This window comes from Electrophorus electricus, chromosome 24 (assembly GCF_041902795.1).
Source record: "Electrophorus electricus isolate QZ-2024a chromosome 24, ASM4190279v1, whole genome shotgun sequence".
NCBI classification, from domain to species: Eukaryota; Metazoa; Chordata; class Actinopteri; order Gymnotiformes; family Gymnotidae; genus Electrophorus; species Electrophorus electricus.
In genome coordinates this window covers 10,518,403-10,535,560 of record NC_137520.1, presented here as the reverse complement: position 1 = coordinate 10,535,560, position 17,158 = coordinate 10,518,403, and the positions used below count along the sequence as shown (strand labels likewise).

The 17,158-nt window shown below is 38.7% G+C and overlaps 2 protein-coding genes across 11 annotated transcripts in view; one reads left to right on the top strand and one right to left on the bottom strand.

Moving 5' to 3' along the window:
• vps13d (vacuolar protein sorting 13 homolog D) overlaps positions 1 to 3,447 on the top strand; it is a 40,561-nt gene extending 37,114 nt beyond the window's left edge. For all 9 annotated transcript variants that reach the window (XM_081706665.1, XM_081706668.1, XM_081706667.1 and 6 more), the window contains 3 exons: positions 499 to 630; positions 1,781 to 2,021; positions 2,154 to 3,447. In XM_081706665.1, coding sequence (XP_081562791.1) covers positions 499 to 630; positions 1,781 to 2,021; positions 2,154 to 2,285 — 505 coding nt within the window. In that variant the 3' untranslated portion in view covers positions 2,286 to 3,447. The remainder of the gene's footprint in view (positions 1 to 498; positions 631 to 1,780; positions 2,022 to 2,153) is intronic.
• Positions 3,448 to 6,972: 3,525 nt separating this feature from the next.
• On the bottom strand, positions 6,973 to 17,142 carry dhrs3a (dehydrogenase/reductase (SDR family) member 3a). 2 transcript variants are annotated; one of them, XM_026998243.3, is made up of 6 exons: positions 16,502 to 17,127; positions 9,524 to 9,667; positions 8,887 to 9,006; positions 7,858 to 8,096; positions 7,563 to 7,688; positions 6,973 to 7,361 (listed from the first exon to the last, which is right to left on the bottom strand). In XM_026998243.3, the coding sequence occupies exons 1-6, from the start codon at positions 16,697 to 16,699 to the stop codon at positions 7,277 to 7,279; spliced, it is 912 nt and encodes a 303-aa protein (XP_026854044.2). In that variant the 5' UTR covers positions 16,700 to 17,127; the 3' UTR covers positions 6,973 to 7,276. The 2 variants fall into 2 exon arrangements, with proteins under 2 accessions (XP_026854044.2, XP_026854045.2); XM_026998244.3 differs by lacking the exon at positions 9,524 to 9,667 and having other exon boundaries at positions 16,502 to 17,142.
• Positions 17,143 to 17,158: the final 16 nt, after the last annotated feature.

Here is a 17,158-nt window from a genome sequence, read left to right as displayed (position 1 = left end):
CTGATGTTTGAGTGCCTCTGCTCAGCTGGGAAATCATGAATTCGCCTGCATATAACAGCAGATTGGGTCTTTAGAACGCAAAGATTTGTTTGGATGTGAAAACACTGCACCACAAAGCGGTGTCATAAATGGCCATTGAGATCAAACAGATTGTTCACTGTGGATACATTTGAACAGTTGTTTGAACAGGCGTGTTAGTTCTAGAGAACTGCCTGAGCTCAGGAATGGCCATTTAAGAGGACAGAAAACACAATTTCACTGAATTAAGTAGTGTCTCAGTTATTCCCATATTCACCAGCACAATGTAGATAATGATGGTAGTGTGTGTAGATGTGCAGCTTGAAGACCCAGATATGTTTCAATATACTGTCTAGAATGTTGTTTGTCTGCAGTATTGATCTCTAATTTCTTATTTGTTGCTCTGCTGAGCATTGACAATAAAGCTTTCTAATTGTGAAAGGTTTTTGTTTGTTTTTCTGTGTTTGCGTGTGCGTGTAGGCTGGGTGTGCAGCGGGTCAGAAAACCACGCTGCTGTAAGGGTCCTCAGGGCCTGCTGCCTCGTTTCTCCTCCAGACAGGCTGAGGGACAGGAGCAGCTCTTCCGTCTCACAGACAACATCCATTCTGAATAGTGAGTGTTCAGCTCCACCCCCTCACACACTATAATGATGTGTATGATGTAGGACTATTTCAGTCACACTTTTTTTTTTTTCCCCCTTGATATGTATTTTTACACCTTGTATACAAATCTCACAATCTTAGAATATATTCATATGCTCATTAATGGGTGGATGACAGGAGAAAAGGAGAAAAAAATGTGGATGAATTTCAATATTGAATTTCTTGGGCCCATACAATAACTTTGTTGTGGCCAATACCAGTATTAATATTCAATCATTTTAATGCATTTCAAACAATAATCTATATATGAAGTACAGCCTGTGTAAGACATGTTAAATCTCTAAAACTGGATTACTAATTAATTTTACACAAGCCATGTTTCAGGTAAATCAGACATCACAATTGTTATAAACGTACATTGTTCATAACACAAAGGGGAACAAAAACAGTTTCATAATTTAATTTCTGACCTTTCTCAAATGTTAAGGGCTATTTCTTGCCTTAAACCAGTGTAGGTATGAGAGAGCCTGTGTCTGGAAAGTGCCGCAAACAAAAGAAACTCATAACTGCAAAACTACAGTCATTAAATGCAGTAATATACAAATAAAGCCTAGTTTAAAATTAAATTAATGCTTTATCAGTTGTATAGATTAAATTAGTGGTTGTAATTATTGGCTAAAATTCCATTATTGAACAGATAAGGATAAATTCAAAATTTGTTGTGACATTTTTTTTTTTAGAGGGGCACATCTTCATTTTTTAACTAATTGAAAGAAAAAATTGTAATATAAAGAGGATCACATTCAGGTGCTGGAAGCTGCATTACAAGCAGAAGTGAGTGTAAGCAGTCCCAGACCATGCATCTGTGCTTGTAGCTGAGCCAGAAAAGGCGCTCGTCACCTCCAATGCTAATCCATCCACCTCAGCAGCCTCCCTCCGACTGCATGGCCCCGGCGACCTCTCCCCTCAGAGGTGCCACAAAGGCTATTACTCTCCCCAGCAGTAGAAGCCTGTGCCTCCTGCTCACCGCAAGGCCTCATGATTACTCTCCACATGTACAGCACGCTACATATTAAGCTACATCAACACTGGCATGGCCCCACCAGTGCATGTAGCGTTATAACTTATGGTAGTGACTCATATCTCGTCTTCCTTTGTAGCTTCATCGCTGTGGAGCCCATAGACACCTACTGTGTGCTCATCTCATCTAAGGTCGTGTACTTCCTGAAACCCGGGGAGTATGTGGATCGGGAAGCAATTTTTCTGGAGGTCAAATATGATGACCTCTACCATTGCCTGATTTCCAAGGACCATGGGAAAGTGTATGTTCAGCTCACCAAGAAGGCTGAAAGCACTAGCAGTGGCTTGGCCTTTCCAGGACCCTCCCAACAAAAGCCTATGGTAAGCAAACCTGCTTTATATTTTGGCTCTTCGGCAGACGACGTAAGCACGAGGCTGTAACTTCATAAAGTACCCCAGTCAGACTTACTCTCAGACAGACCTGCAAATGCACTGACAGTTTGGTTCTTCCAGGTTCACGTAAAGACCGAGAGCCTCGCCATCAAGATCTCCCAAGAAATCAACTATGCCAAGAGCCTTTACTTTGAGCAGCAGCTCATGTTACCACCCAGTGAGAGCGAGGACAGCTTAGTACTGGACTCCTAACCAAAATCAGCTCATGCCAGGTCGGTCTAATTTTTGAAGTCTTTTTTTTTTTTTTTTTCCTAATACTGTTTTCGTGGTCATTGAAGAGTGACCACCCACTTAGCCAGTTCTCAGCACATACTCACAGTGATGGGTCTGGGTCATGATGTAAGCTGGTCTATAATAGTATCCACCATCAAGCACAGATTTGACTATGATTGATTGATTAATATGCAAGCATTTTAAAGAGTTTTCTGTAGAATTTAGAAAATAAATATTTTGTTTTACAGATGTTTATAGTTTGAGTGGTATTTGTTGCTACTGAAATGCAGATAAGTAATCTTGTATGTGTTTGTGTATGGACAAATGCGTACATATACAGCTACACTATTATGACACAAGCTGCAATGTATTGTATAAATCAATTGTGAGGGTTTGTGGATGGAGGCTCTGGGGTTGCTCTACACAACTGCCTTTTACATTGTTTTTCCTCTTTCTACACACACACACACACACACACACACACGCACACGCCCACACATGCACATATGTATATGACGTATTGTGTGATTGGTGATTATATTGCACTGATAGATGTGCGAAACTGCTGCTGCTCTCCAAACGTACTAGCAAAGCATAGATAAATTGACGTGTATACACACAGAGAGAAGTTTAAATAACAAGTCAGTGAACTTTCACCACTTTGTATGCAGTCTAGTTTTTACATGCATTTTTTTGTTTTTGTTTTTTTGTTTTTTTAATTGGTTATGTGATTATTTTTTTGTCTAGAAGCTTTTTAGCAAATGTTCTGTGACAGAATGGCAATTTAAAACATTGTAAATCATAATAACAAATGTGCCTATGGTTTGTAACAAACAGGACATAAACGTTTGCACCCCAAAATGAAATGGGAATCAAGAATAATTTGATCACTACAATAATTGTTACTAATCTGATATTTTACCCAGACAAGAAATGCAGATTTACTCTTTTTGTTTCAAATAAACTGTTGAAACTCTGCAGTGAATAGTAGCAATATTTTGTGCCTTTTGTTATTACAGATAATTGTGTTTTTTATTAACAAATACATCACATTTGTTCCTCTGCACTGCCCTGACTTTCTTCTCTTTTGTTTAGAACTTGAATCCACATTGAAATAAACAGGCAACTATGTCAAATAACAGCTATACGTTTTGATTTTGGTTGGTCTTGATCAAAAGTTTTAGCTGAAGAACATCTACAGTTGATACCACTCATTATTTTGCATTTTCCACACAATGTATTCATTTCCACTGTGCCACTGTTATTATATACTTTTTATTCATCCTTTTTAGTCTTTTAAAGGAAATCTTAAACTTGAACATAGTATTGTAGCAGTGACTAAATTGCTGATACTACTGAGAACAACAAAATAATGCATGAAATGTAATGACAAATTCAGTGCTGTTACTGTAAGAATGCAGCAATAGAACATTTTTCCTTTGCTTTAGCAGGCACAAACACACACAACTGCATATAAATATAGAGTGAAACATAGGAAGTGAAATTCTCATTTTAAATGTATATATTGTAAAGGCTAATGAAACTTGGAGGGTTTCTTTCACATTAAAATGTTTTGGGGGCTTGTTAGACTTTCTGAGCAGGCAGTCTTCACAGCTTTTGTAACTGAGAAGTTAAATATAGCCTCTTTTGTTTAAAGGACAATGTATTATTCAAGACTTTAAAAAATGAGGTTTTAAAAAAAAATCTTTAAGCATAGATACATCCACAAAATGAAGTTGACCTTCAAGATTGGACTGTGTTCACATACGGAAAGGAGCAGCAGAAGAGGGATGTTTCTCAACACTAAAGCTATCAGTGAGGTGTAATGCATGATTACAAGTGATGGGAAACCATTTTAGGTGTGGGTTGAAACACAGTGCAGCTACCCTTTAATAATTAAGAGTATGGGTAACCATGTGTTATATCTTGATGTCAATCTCTGAAGAGAACTCATTATTTACAAAGAGAATCTAAAATAAATGTCTTGGTTTTGCCACTGTGAAATGACCCACTTTTTACTGATGAGTTTAATGTGTTTCATTTTACTTTTGCAGGGTTGTGTAAACTGTTAGCTACTTTACACTCACTAGGAACAGTGAAGTGGAGACTCCAGAGTTAAGCACGGCTGCAGCACAGGCCCTCGACCTTCATTCTTTTTGTTGATTGACAGTGTAATGGGGTCTCCCCCAACAGGAGAGCAGCTCAGAGTCCGTTTGTCTCGTTCCACAGCTTACTTATTACTTAAGGATGGGCGTACATGATTCAAGCCTGCCTAAGGAGATGAAGCCATTTTTAGAGTATGGATTTTCGCAGGATAATCTGTGGAAATGTTCAAAATCTGAATTTCATGAAACATTAAATGAAGCCAAATGAAGGATGAAATCTTTTCATACTCTAGGTCAAGAATTGTTCAGCCAACTGTCACCATTATAACCAATTTCATGCATGTTTCTCTTACCACAAAGACTTCCCCTGAGATATTTCATTCCCTCAGTGGAATGAATGATTTAAGTAATGGAACTGAATATTTTCTTTAGTTCAGTTCACAAGAAAACAGTATAAATCTCAGCAGACACGAAAAGGCTGATTCTTCCCAAGTGAAAAACCAGTTCCAAAATTAGATGCCCTTATGAGTGCTTTAATTAAACACAGGTTAATAAAACATTGGTTGATTTTCCATGTGCAAATGAAAATCTGGTTCTCACTTGGCCTAACAGCTCTCTGAAGACAAGTCAAGCATCATACACAAAGCAATTAACAAATAAAAAGAAGATAAAGATAAAAACAGAATTTCAATACTGTCCCTCTGAACTAAAATAACATTGCTTTAAACCTAACTGAAAGCTATATAAAACAGAAGTTTTCTAGTCCTGCTACAAAAAAGTCTAAATTGTCTTAGAATGTTGGTTGAAGTACAAAGTGATTTGAGACTCCTGTGTAGTTTAAATTTCTTGAACATATTGGACAAATATGCCTGAGCTATTTAGCAATTCATGGATAAAAAATACTTTGAAGTCAAGTCTAATATATTGGGATCCAATGTAAGGAATTAAGAGTAAGGATCCTATTCTATGTGTTCTATTGTTTTGCTTCTTGCGAGAAATCTTGCAGCTTCATTTAGAATTTACTGAATGTTTGACTTTATAGGAAGTACAGTAAGGACAACTCTGCTTAAAAACAAAATGGCTGAGCTTCTTATGGACAAGAAGAGCAACTGTGTTTGTATTTTTGAGATGATTGAATGCTGATCGAGACTTCACTGGAACACCTAGTTGGTGAAGAACGTCTTATTAAAGTTCATGTCGGCTGTTAATATTTGTCACTATACAGGTTATATTCTATAAGAAGGGCCAATGAATAAGACCTAAGACACCACCCCGTGCTCCTGAACAGTCGTTATGGTCGCTCTTCTCCACCTGTGCAGGGTCTCGTGAAACTCTTCTGGGCAAAGAGTTCATCACAGGGTGAGCTGTCCATCCAACAGCCTCCTCACATTAATCTATTTGGCTAACCTTGCTCTGAACTCGCCCCCTGAGATTTGAGCTAACTTCTCCAACACACGTGCAACCCATGACAGAGTTTCATGTCATGATCCCAATCAAAAACATTTCCACTGGCACTTTTGTCCATACAGAGATCCAAGGTTTAGTTGCAAATTGAACTGAACTGCTTGCTTAATTTTGGTGTCAGAGGCATTTGAAAAAATAACCTGCAAGATGCCAGAATGGCAAAAACAAAAAAACTTAAATTTTAGCACTTTTTGAAAAATTACATTTATGAGCTTATTTATTCTGTGAGAAACATCAAATTTTTAGCATTTTCTAATCAATCACACAACTGGAATTACAGCCTAGTAAGAAACCATTTTATAAAATGAATATTTTATGCTTGTTTCTTATGAGTGAACATCCCTAGTGCACTTCTTAAATTCTAAATTCACATTTAGAAATAGACATCAGCTGCCTGTAATCTGTGTGCAGGTTTTTTATGAGATACTAGCCTCCTTCCTTAAGTCCAAAATTACTAAAATTAGCTATGGTGTAGTTATGGCATTTTTATATAACTCTATACTATGTGTATTTTTATAACTGTCATTATCATTTCATAATAGCGGAGTACAGAAGCACATTTAGCATAGTGGGAAACAATGAAGGTAACCTTTTGATTATTTGAGCATACCCACTTAAATCCATTCATTAGACTTCCAGTTGCTGACCCTTTGCCACTGTGCGTTCCTGTTAAGTAGAGCCTGTGTTTTGACAACCCTACCTCGAGAACTATGAGCTCATGATTGGCTGGCCTGAGGTTGAGGAATGCTGAAGAATGAAATGCCTGTGGGTTTTGGCTAGGAGAGACAAGATCACTGCCAGGGACATACATGTCTCTATTTTCAAACCCCCATGAACACATACAAATAATACTCACTGGCGAATTTTAATATCAAATACTGTTTATTTAGTGTTGACATTAGTATGGAGATATATACAATTGAATTACTTAATGTGAGTTAAAGAAAACTGCTTGTATGGTCTTAAATGACAAAAAACAGCATTTAACTTTAGTATTAATAAAAAAAACTTCTTTTTTTAAAAAGTGTGCTCAATCCATGGCATTCGTGTGAGGGGTCAGCATTTTCACTGAAGACTGTTCCCAGAACCAGTTTCTCTGTCTGCCAGCCTGTATTCCAGTATCCTCACCAAGTACAAAGAGCACTCTTAATAACAAATCTGTGAGCCATACAGACCAATACATCAGTATTACCAACACAAGCAACTACAAATGATGATTCCACATTATACCCAGTGACAAAATTACACTGGATAAACAAACCACTGTGATACACCAATCATTGCGATTCTGAAGTCCTTTTGCTACAGCTTGTTTGTCGATCCAGGGATGCAGTGCTTGCATTGCATGACAAGTTGGCTTAAAGGATCTTTTGTATCCCATCCTTCCCTGGAGTTGTTTCTTTAAGTTCGTCCCTTGAATGTGTTCATGCAGGTGTAGCTACCTGCAAACTTATGAATTTCCTCCAGAGCACACTGTGGCAGCAAACTGGGGACAAAGCAAGAACTAGCAAAGGTTAGCAAAGGGGTGGAGTGAAACAGGTATATGCAATATTACTATAGTAGCTGTCAAATCACAAAAGGTATGTATGTGTATGAAAAAAAGTTGGTGGATTGGTCAATGAAATAAAGCTAATATTTACTTTATTTTGCAAAAAAACCTACAGCAGTGTTAGATGTCAGAACAGACCTTTTTAGGATGACAAGTAAGTGCATGGTCCATGGTAGAACAACGAAGGCAGTGTTAGTCCTGACTGCATCTACAGTTCTCTGGGCCACCACCTCAGGATGCAGAGGGGGAAAAAGATGAGGGAACCTGACAAAGGCAATAAAGAACTAGATGAACCAATGAACAGAAGCACAGAGACAAAACAGCTTGCTTTCACCAGTCCCTGCATACATACAGGCACTTCTGTTTACATGTAGGTGCATCTAGATTTACATCTTGGCCAATCCCTACTCGTCTACTGATTGTGATACACTACCTGACACGCATGCCTTGAAACATCTCTGTGTCGGTGTGGAAGGGCAATACTGTGGTGCAGTCCACTCCCGGGCAGTCCAGCAGGCCCAGAGTAAGGCTCTCCATGAAAGCGTAGGCCGAGGCCTTGGATGTGCAGTAGTCGATGGCCCCAGGGATGGAAGAGAGGGAGAGGATGGAGTTGATGCACACCACGTGGCCGTGGCACAACTCCAGCATCCGAGGCAGGAAGGCCTTCATGGTCTGTAGGGAGGAGGGATGGGACACATTTTGTATTGTTCTGCTCCTCGCTGCTATTCCCCCAAGTAGCATTAGGAATTTCCGATAAGAAGAAGAAAAGCCCAAGCAAAAAGTGGCAAGGACTGTAGAATTGCTGCAGAATCCCACAAGTAAAAATCACATGGCCAACAAGAAGACTTGATTCTTTTAGCAGATGTTTGAATGTTGGCCCATGTTTGGTGTTTGATCTCAAGTCAGAGGATTAATGGCTGTAAACTATTATTATTACATCTATCCACTACCCACGCCATACCTCAACCTATCACAGACTCCTCTGCCAAAACCTCCATGTGTTTCAAGTTACGAGTAAAACAAATTACTACCACCTTTAGGACTGGTTACTTAACATATATCTAAAACATCTGAATGTCACCTCTGATTATCATATCATTAAATTTGTTTTGAACAACATGGACAATGTTGGGCTTATATAATCAATCAGATTTTCCTAACCATTCCTATATCACTGTTTCAACTTTTATTGGAAATGAATCCCTGGAAGTGTAGTTAAAGAGCAGCCAGTTATCAAGAATGAGTTTGTTGCAGAACTTATGTTTAAGAGGCACGGATTGTTTTATGCAAGAAATGCAAAGTTTAAAGCAGAATTTTCCATCTACTGGCAATAAAGGACATTTTGAAATCCACAAAGAAAACCATGTGCACTTGTTGGGGTCAGTGAGAGGTTACTCTGGGATGATTCTTATGTATTCCTTAGAGAGAATAGAAGAGTACTGGGTTTGTCCCTTTTACTTACCCAGAACTGCCCAAGTGTGTTGATGTGCTGTGTTTTTAGAAGTGCATCGTCGTCACTCTTCATCAAGGTTTTCCCATGAACCACTGCAGCGTTATTGACAAGGATAGTCACATCCCCAACCTTTAAAACAGTCAGAAACATCAGGTCTGGACTTGATCCATCCATCCAGTTGTATTTTTTTTCTTGAAGACCTTTTAGTTTCCCATTCTCTAGCCCTAATGTTAACAATGGCTGTATAAACAAAGCAACCTCAACTTTGAAAAGACTCTACAGGTCATTGATGTTATAGGTTTTCACTTACAATATATACTTCCTTCATCTTTACCACAGATGGGAGACTTAATAGTTTACAGGGTGTGTTTTCAAGGGCTATTTTCCCAGAATAAGATTAGTCTTACACATCAGCTAAATAGGATCTTCAATGGTGGGCTCCCACTCACATTACAGTTAGTCCATTACCATTTCATTGATGCCCAGGAAACTGGACCCAAGTGTTTTAGAAATTCACTTTACCTTTTGAAAATAGAACATGTCTATGGATAGAATTTGTCATAGCAGTTTTATTAGCAAACACATTCTGGCCCAGGTCCTCCAAGGCATTGTAAGTGGAGTGCAAACACAATCATCTTTATATTACCTTTTCTCTCACCACCTTGGCCTGCTGGTACACCTCCTCCCTGTTCCCCACATCACACACAAAGTAGTGGCACTCGGTCCCTGTCATGGCAATCTCTTCACATGTCTCTCTCAGACACTTCTCAGTACGGCCCCACAGAATCACCTGATCGACAAGCAGCCATTAGTGAGCAGCACCATCATGGCATCAGAACATCCAGAAACCTTCTCTAGCATAACTGTGTGAAGTCACTTGAAGAACAGCACGCACATGACTAATACTGCCCAGAACAGCCAATAAATGCTGTAAGAGCCCAGCGGTATTATAAAAAACAGTTCCCTTTGGGAAATGTCATTGATGTATTCCCCAGGTCTTTCTACAGGAGACTGTGGGAGAGCCAGTGAGAGTGATAGCAGACAGGGTCATCCTGCGTGGGATGCTTAACTCACTAGCTATTAGATCTATCATTCGCGGAGGGGTGGGGGGTCAGAGAGAGGTAACACAAGAATGAGTCCTCCATGCTCAGCCTCTCTTTCTTCATCTCTCTCACTCACACGCTCAAAGGCATTACATGGTTCAGTCCCTTGATGAACCACTTTTGTCTGCTTAATATCTCAGTGTGAAAGGGCGAGGAAGAGAGAAAGAGAGAACTAGCATAAGCAAGCAACAGGTGTGCGCTCTCAGACGCTGAAAGGCTTGCCTCCTGACTTGTGGCCAACCAGTGTCACATGCAACACACACAGAATATGCCATTATCAGTAAAAGTTCAAGCAGTAGGGCCACAGGAGGACATGGGGAGGGCGCCCCCTGTGATCCCCTCATTAGAGCAGTACTGCAGGGGTCAGGCATAGGCCAGTGGCCAGCTGAGAGCATGGAGCTTCTGGGTCTACACTTTAACCCCCATACTCTACAACTTACATACTGATGGACTTCCTTATGGAGGTTTTATCAGTATCAGTGTTTATACACAGTGGGCCAACCACAAAAAAAAACAAAAACAAAAACAAAACATTTATGGCAATGCCGCTAGTGTAATTTTGATTTTAATTTTGATCCATCATATACATGCATGCATGACTGCACTGAAAAGAACAAGCAGTCTACAACACAAACATATTTTCACAATAGTTGAAAAAGAGATCAGGAAAAAATAAAGTTACATTTATACCCTCCCTGACTTGTGTATGTCTGCTTAGTTTGGCTTACACACAGACACACACACACACATTCACTCACTCAACTCCTCTGGCTTTCCATTTGAGTCTGGGAGTGAGAAGCCTGCACAATAACACTGATGACATCATCAGCCCTACTCGACTAAAGCCGACTGACCTGCCAGTGAACTTGGTTGTGGTAACCAATCTGTAAGGTGCTTTTTTTTTGTCTACTACACCACCTGCATGAGATCCATTCACATGCGCAGATGCACACACCTACACCCACAAGCATCCATTCCCCATGTACGCACACCCTCGCTCACACGCATATTCTCCTATTTAGACATTATGCCTGTCACTTGATCTCACTGGAAATATTCTCGCTTAAATGATATTAGCGACGCTGTGTATGTCTGCCTAGTTTGGCAAACGAAGCAGACCCTGTCCTTTCAGTTTCCATAAAGGGATGGGTGATGTTTCAAAGGATAGTATATACTGGGATGTTCAACACATTATGACCAAAATTTCTTTGCAGAATACACTGTTCTACAAAAGAATTTTTGGTCATAATGTGTTGAACTTTGTTTTGTTTTAAGTTCACCCCCCTCCCCAACCCTCACCCCCTGCACAGGGAAGTATGTGTTGGAAGGTTAAAAAGTCATAGATCATTTAAGCTCAACAAAACAGTCTTGCCTGTCAGCACTCTATTGTTGTACATTTGTAAAGGCAAAAAGGCTTAGGAAACACCTGTGTTTGTGTGCCCGCAGAGGAGAACCTGAGGAGGCACATGAAACACAACTGACTTTGCATTCAGGGGCAGAGGTGATTCAGTTCAAGTGCTGTTGTCTAAGAACATTTAACTAATACCATCACATGCAAAAACCACAGTACAGAACTGTGCGTTAAGAGAAACCCTCTGAAGAGCTTTTTTTTTTTGTGGCTATTAGTGAAGATCTGTTGCACGACAGTGGGTTGTTTTAATAGAGTACAGTGTTTACTTCATACAAAGAAGAACTGGATAACAGGAGTTAAAACGTTCAGTTACTTTTAATTAATCTCAGAATTTTACCTGACTCCTGAACCTTTAAACGTTAAATGGGTTATACAACCTAATACTTATTGTCTTGTAATTGCTATAATTCCACTCTTACCGTCATATTTCTCAAGTTATCACAAGCTAAATTCATGATATAATTCGCAGCTTTTTATTCGACTTTTCCGGTCCACCTTAAATAATGCTGCAGATACCAAAGTTGGACTGCAGAAGGCACTCTTTAGTTCTTTTTTTTCTTAACAAAATATACTATTAGAGAAATAATAATAAAGCAATTGCAATTATATATCAGTTCTCATCGTACCATGAATAATAAATATGCAATTAAAAAGAAATGAACCTAAGACTTGCAAATTTTAGCATTTTATTCCAATGGCAAATGGTTCAAGTGTAGCTCTGTACAGCATTGCCAAACTGAGCAGCAGTGCCCACAGACAAATGAAAAGCAGAAACTCCTGAGATGCTGAAATTCAGCTTAGGCTAGACATTAGAGAGAAGCTATGGCCATGTAATGAAAGCCTATTTTTACTCTGGGCCAAAGTGATTTAATACCTCCAAACTACATGGCAACATAATATCTTGATCAGTAGTGCGCAGAGAAAATTAATAAGAAGCTGACAATCCAGAGGAATTCGAAGGCCTTATTCAAGTCAGGCCAGACAAATAAAAGATCAGGTCTTGATCTCTAAATGAACATCAGGATTTAGTCTGGCCCAGATTCATTTAAGACATCAAAACTATCTGGCATTATTGCATCCTGTGCAACACACTTGTAACACATTTATACTTGTAAATGAATAAGCTGAAATTCCAGAGGAATTTCAAGGCCTTATTTCAGGTTGGGCCAGAGAAATAACATATTCCCCTCAGAGAACACATCCTCCCCTCTAAAGAAAACTTGGTCTTAGTCTGACCCATAATAATATAATTTAGAACTACCTGGCAATATTGTACCCTGAGCAGTAGCACACACTTGTAAATGAATAGGCTGTAATTCCAGAGGAATTTCAAGGCCTTATTTCAGGTTGGGCTAGAAAAATAACATATTCCCCTCAGAGAACACATCCTCCCCTCTAAAGAAAACTTGGTCTTAGTCTGACCCATAATAATATAATAATTTAGAACTACCTGGCAATATTGTACCCTGAGCAGTAGCACACACTTGTAAATGAATAGGCTGAAATTCCAGAGGGATATTCAAGGCCTTATTCAAGTTCAGATGGGCAAATAAGAGATCCCCATGGGAGAACATGTCTTCTCCTCTAAAGAAAATTTGATTTTAGTCTGGCCCAAATTGATTTAATACCTAATAAAACTACCTGACTGAACTGTACCCTAAGCAATAGTGTGCACAGGTAATAAAGAAGAGACTTGAAGTCAGTTACGAGTTGCCTCAGACCTCCTAATTCACGCCTTTAACAACAGGAATTGCCTCAGTGCAGCTTAACTTGAATCCAGGTCTAGCCTAATGAGCTATCCAAGAGCACCAATTCCATTGGGGAAAAAAACCTTAGGAGAGCCAGTGTCAAAAGGTGAACCCACCCTTCTTTGAGTGCTACTGGATAAAAGCATTCGTAGACATAGAAAAATCAGACCTGCGCATTTTAACACATTATATTATGTTTAAAACAGCTGTAAGAAAAAAAGTACTTGCTGTCTTCCGACACACTGACCCATGGGATGAGTACACCACATCCCTTAAATCCCACACTCTCCATCCAAAATTCCAAGGCATTTGACTTTGATTTACCTATTACAGATAATAGTCTATTGTTAACAAATAGTCTGTTGACTACGAAATACACTGGTTGGCTGAGGAGGGTTTTTTTTCCTATAATCAAACTCTCATTTGACAGACTTGCCTTAATGACCATGGAGCCCAACAAATATGAAGGCCCCAAAAGAGAAAAGGTCTCCTGCAATAAAAACTTGTTTTAATTTGTCCCAAAGTAATTTAACATTGAGCAGTAGTCAAGCAATAGTTCATAGAAATATGTATGTATGAGAAATTAAAATTCCAGATTTATTTAAAGCCTTCAAAACATTCAGCTGGAATTTCAGCTTTTTGTTCTTTTACCTGTATCCACTATTGCTTGGGTACCATGTAACCAAAAATTATTAGGCACTAAAATTCTTTGGTTGGATTAAAATTGTTTCCCTTACAGAAGAGACCCATTCACATTTGGCCATCTTTTGTTTGCCTGGCCAGTAGTCAGCAAGGCAGTCAATATCCATCTGTAATTGTAGATTCTTAATTTGATTACCTGTGTGTACAGTTGCCTAGGGTGCCATGTAGTTTAGCTGTATTAAATCCATTCAGGCCAGACTAAAACCAGATTTTCCTTAGAGGGAAGATCTGTTCTCTCATGGGGATCTCTCATTTGCCTGGCCTGACATGAATAAGGCCTTCAGAATCCCTCTAGAATTTCAGCTCATTCATTTACAAGTGTGCACTGTTGCACTGGGTGCAATATTGCCACGTAGTTTTGATGTATTAAATCTATTTGGCCCAGATTAAGACCAGATTTTCCTTTGAAGGGATGACCTGTTCTCTCAAGGGGATCTCTTATATTTGCCTGACCTGACTTGAATAAGGCCTTGAAATTCCTCTGGAATTTGAGCTTATTCATTTACAAGTGCACTGTTGTACACAGTACAATACTGCCAGGTAGTTTGATGTTTTAAATCCATTCAGGCCAGACTAAATCCAGGAATTCCTTATAGGCCAAGACTTGTCCTCACATGGGGGTATGTTATTTGTCTGGCTGGACTTGAATAAGGCCTTCAAATTCCTACTGAAAATTCAGCTTCTAATTCATTTACCTGTGTGCACTATTGCTCAGGGTGCAGAAGAAGTTTGTGAATTTTGCATTATTAAATCATTATGGGCGAAATTAAAACAAGGTTTTCTTTAGAGGAGAAGATATATTCTCTCACGTGGATCTCTTATATGCCTGGCCTGAGTTGAATAATACCTTTTAAAATTCTTCTGGAATTTTATTTATTTACCTGTGTTCACTATTGCTAAGAGTGTTATTTAGGCAGGTATCTTTGAGGTATTAAATCAATTTGGGCCAGACTAAAATCAAGTTTTCTTTAGAGGAGAAGACATGTTCTCTCATGGGGATCTCTTATTTGCCCGGCTGAACTTGAATAAGGCCCTGAAAATCCCTCTGGAATTTCAGCCTATTCATTTACAAGTGTGTGCTATTGCTCACGGTACAATATTGCCAGGTAGTTCCAAGTTATTATATTATTATGGGCCAGACTAAATCCAAGTTTTCCTCTGAGGGTAAGACGTGTTCTCTCATGGGGATGTGTTATTTGTCTGGCCCGACATGAATAAGGCTTTCAAAATCCCTCTGGAATTTCATCTTATTCATTTACAAGTGTGCACTATTGCACAGGGTGCAATATTGCCACGTAGTTTTGAGGTATTAAATCCATTTGAGCCAGACAAAAACAAGATTTTCCATAGAGGGGATGATCTGATCTCTGATGGAATACTGCCATTTAACTGGCCTGACTTGAATAAGACTCAAACTTAACCTGGATTTCATATTTTATATATATATATATATATATATATATATATATATATATATATATATATATATATATATATATAAAAGTTTATTTGTCACATACATACTCATACATGGTATAACTGGCAGTGAAATGCTTTTGTAACTGCTCTGTCCATGGCCGAGGAGAGATGCAGGGAAATGGAATGCGGTTTAATGAATAAATAAATATGTTATGATGAATGAAGAGGGGATGCATATATACAATGTACAAATTCCAGTTCTCACAATTTACAATTTTTTAATGATTTTTTATGATGTTATATATATATATATATATATATATATATATATATATATATATATTCATTCATTCATTATATATTCATTCATTCTCTGCACTAATACTATATTCACTCTATGCAACACTATAAACTTTATACCATCACTATTTTCATTCATGTCCGCGCTATTGCTCAGGATATTCCTTATTGCCTGGTAGCTGTAAGATGTTAAATTATCTGGGGCCAAACCAAGGCCTTGCTTTCCCTGCAGGGATGCTTTTCTCTTGCCTCATTAGAATGAAGCCTTCAGCATCTTATTTATTTACCTGTGGGCACTATTGCTCAATGTGCCATTACTGCAACTTACCGGTACTATCCAGTGCTTCACTTTAACTATTTGCACATTGAAATAAAATGATAACATTTTAATTAGTTTAAATGGAACACCATAAAGCATATATTTTTTCATTTCAATCACATGTTATTTATTCATGGTAGGATGAGAACTTAGTTTTTAATTAGGCTACTTTATTATTATGTCTTCATTATAGAAAATAATGAAAAGAAAAAGTCATTACACAAAACCTAATGTTATAATTTAAAACAATCATTTTGACCATTTTGTTGAAAACTTATTTTGTTGTTTTCAGTCCACAGTAGTAATTTGAGAATGACTAAAGACCACCTTCTATAGGCGAACTATCGCAGCTGCATTATTATTTAAGGTGGACTGGGAAAATCCGAATGAGAGGCTGCGAATAAGATAAATGGGTCGTGTGAGACTGCTTTGGTTTAAATTCAAATTAGACGTAATAGCAAAAATTTTCAGTTACTTATATTACTAAAGTTTTCCTTAAAGATCCCTCTAACCTATCTTAGTTGTTTACAGCGGCGTGTTCTTAACAGTGTCCAAAATTAATTTAACTAAGCTGCTTACGCTCCTTTCAAATGTAACTTAGGTAAAGTCAGAGATATACTACCTTTCTGGCTCCTTGCTTGGCAAATTCTTTGGCCAGGTGACGGCCGATTCCTCTTCCACCTCCAGTGATCAATACCACATCAGCTACCAGGTCTTTACGTTTCAGAGGTACTAACAAGCGCACTGTTGCTTTCAATATGCAGAATAATATTTGGATAGGAAAAAGCACTACACATCCCAAAAGCTTCGTATCCATCATGACGAGAAAGTCCAACTGTTCCGAACAAGCGTACTCCAAAACGACTTCCAGTCAAATGTCAGTAACTTATCAGCTGTCAGCAAACGGTGGGTCGTCAGGTCCGACTGATCTAACATTCGTCGGACACTCCTGTAACGCGGACTCCACGAAAGAAAGCTAGGAGCAAAACGACATTTAAGAGTTCTCTGAAAGATCGAAGTAACAGATGAGGGGTCGACCTGCGTGCCAGGTGTCCCGTGTCTATCTTAATGGAGTTGAAAGTTGCCCACGGTTGATTGCAGTCTATCTCTTTAAACACACTTACTCAACATTTTATGCATGACGCTCCAATAACGGTATAAATCGCAGCAAAGCATATGGGCGCTTTATCTTGCGAAGTGGGACGGTGCTCTTACGTAGGCCACTGCCTCAGCATCAGAGACTACACTTGGAAGTCAATCCCTGCGGACTCATTCCCAT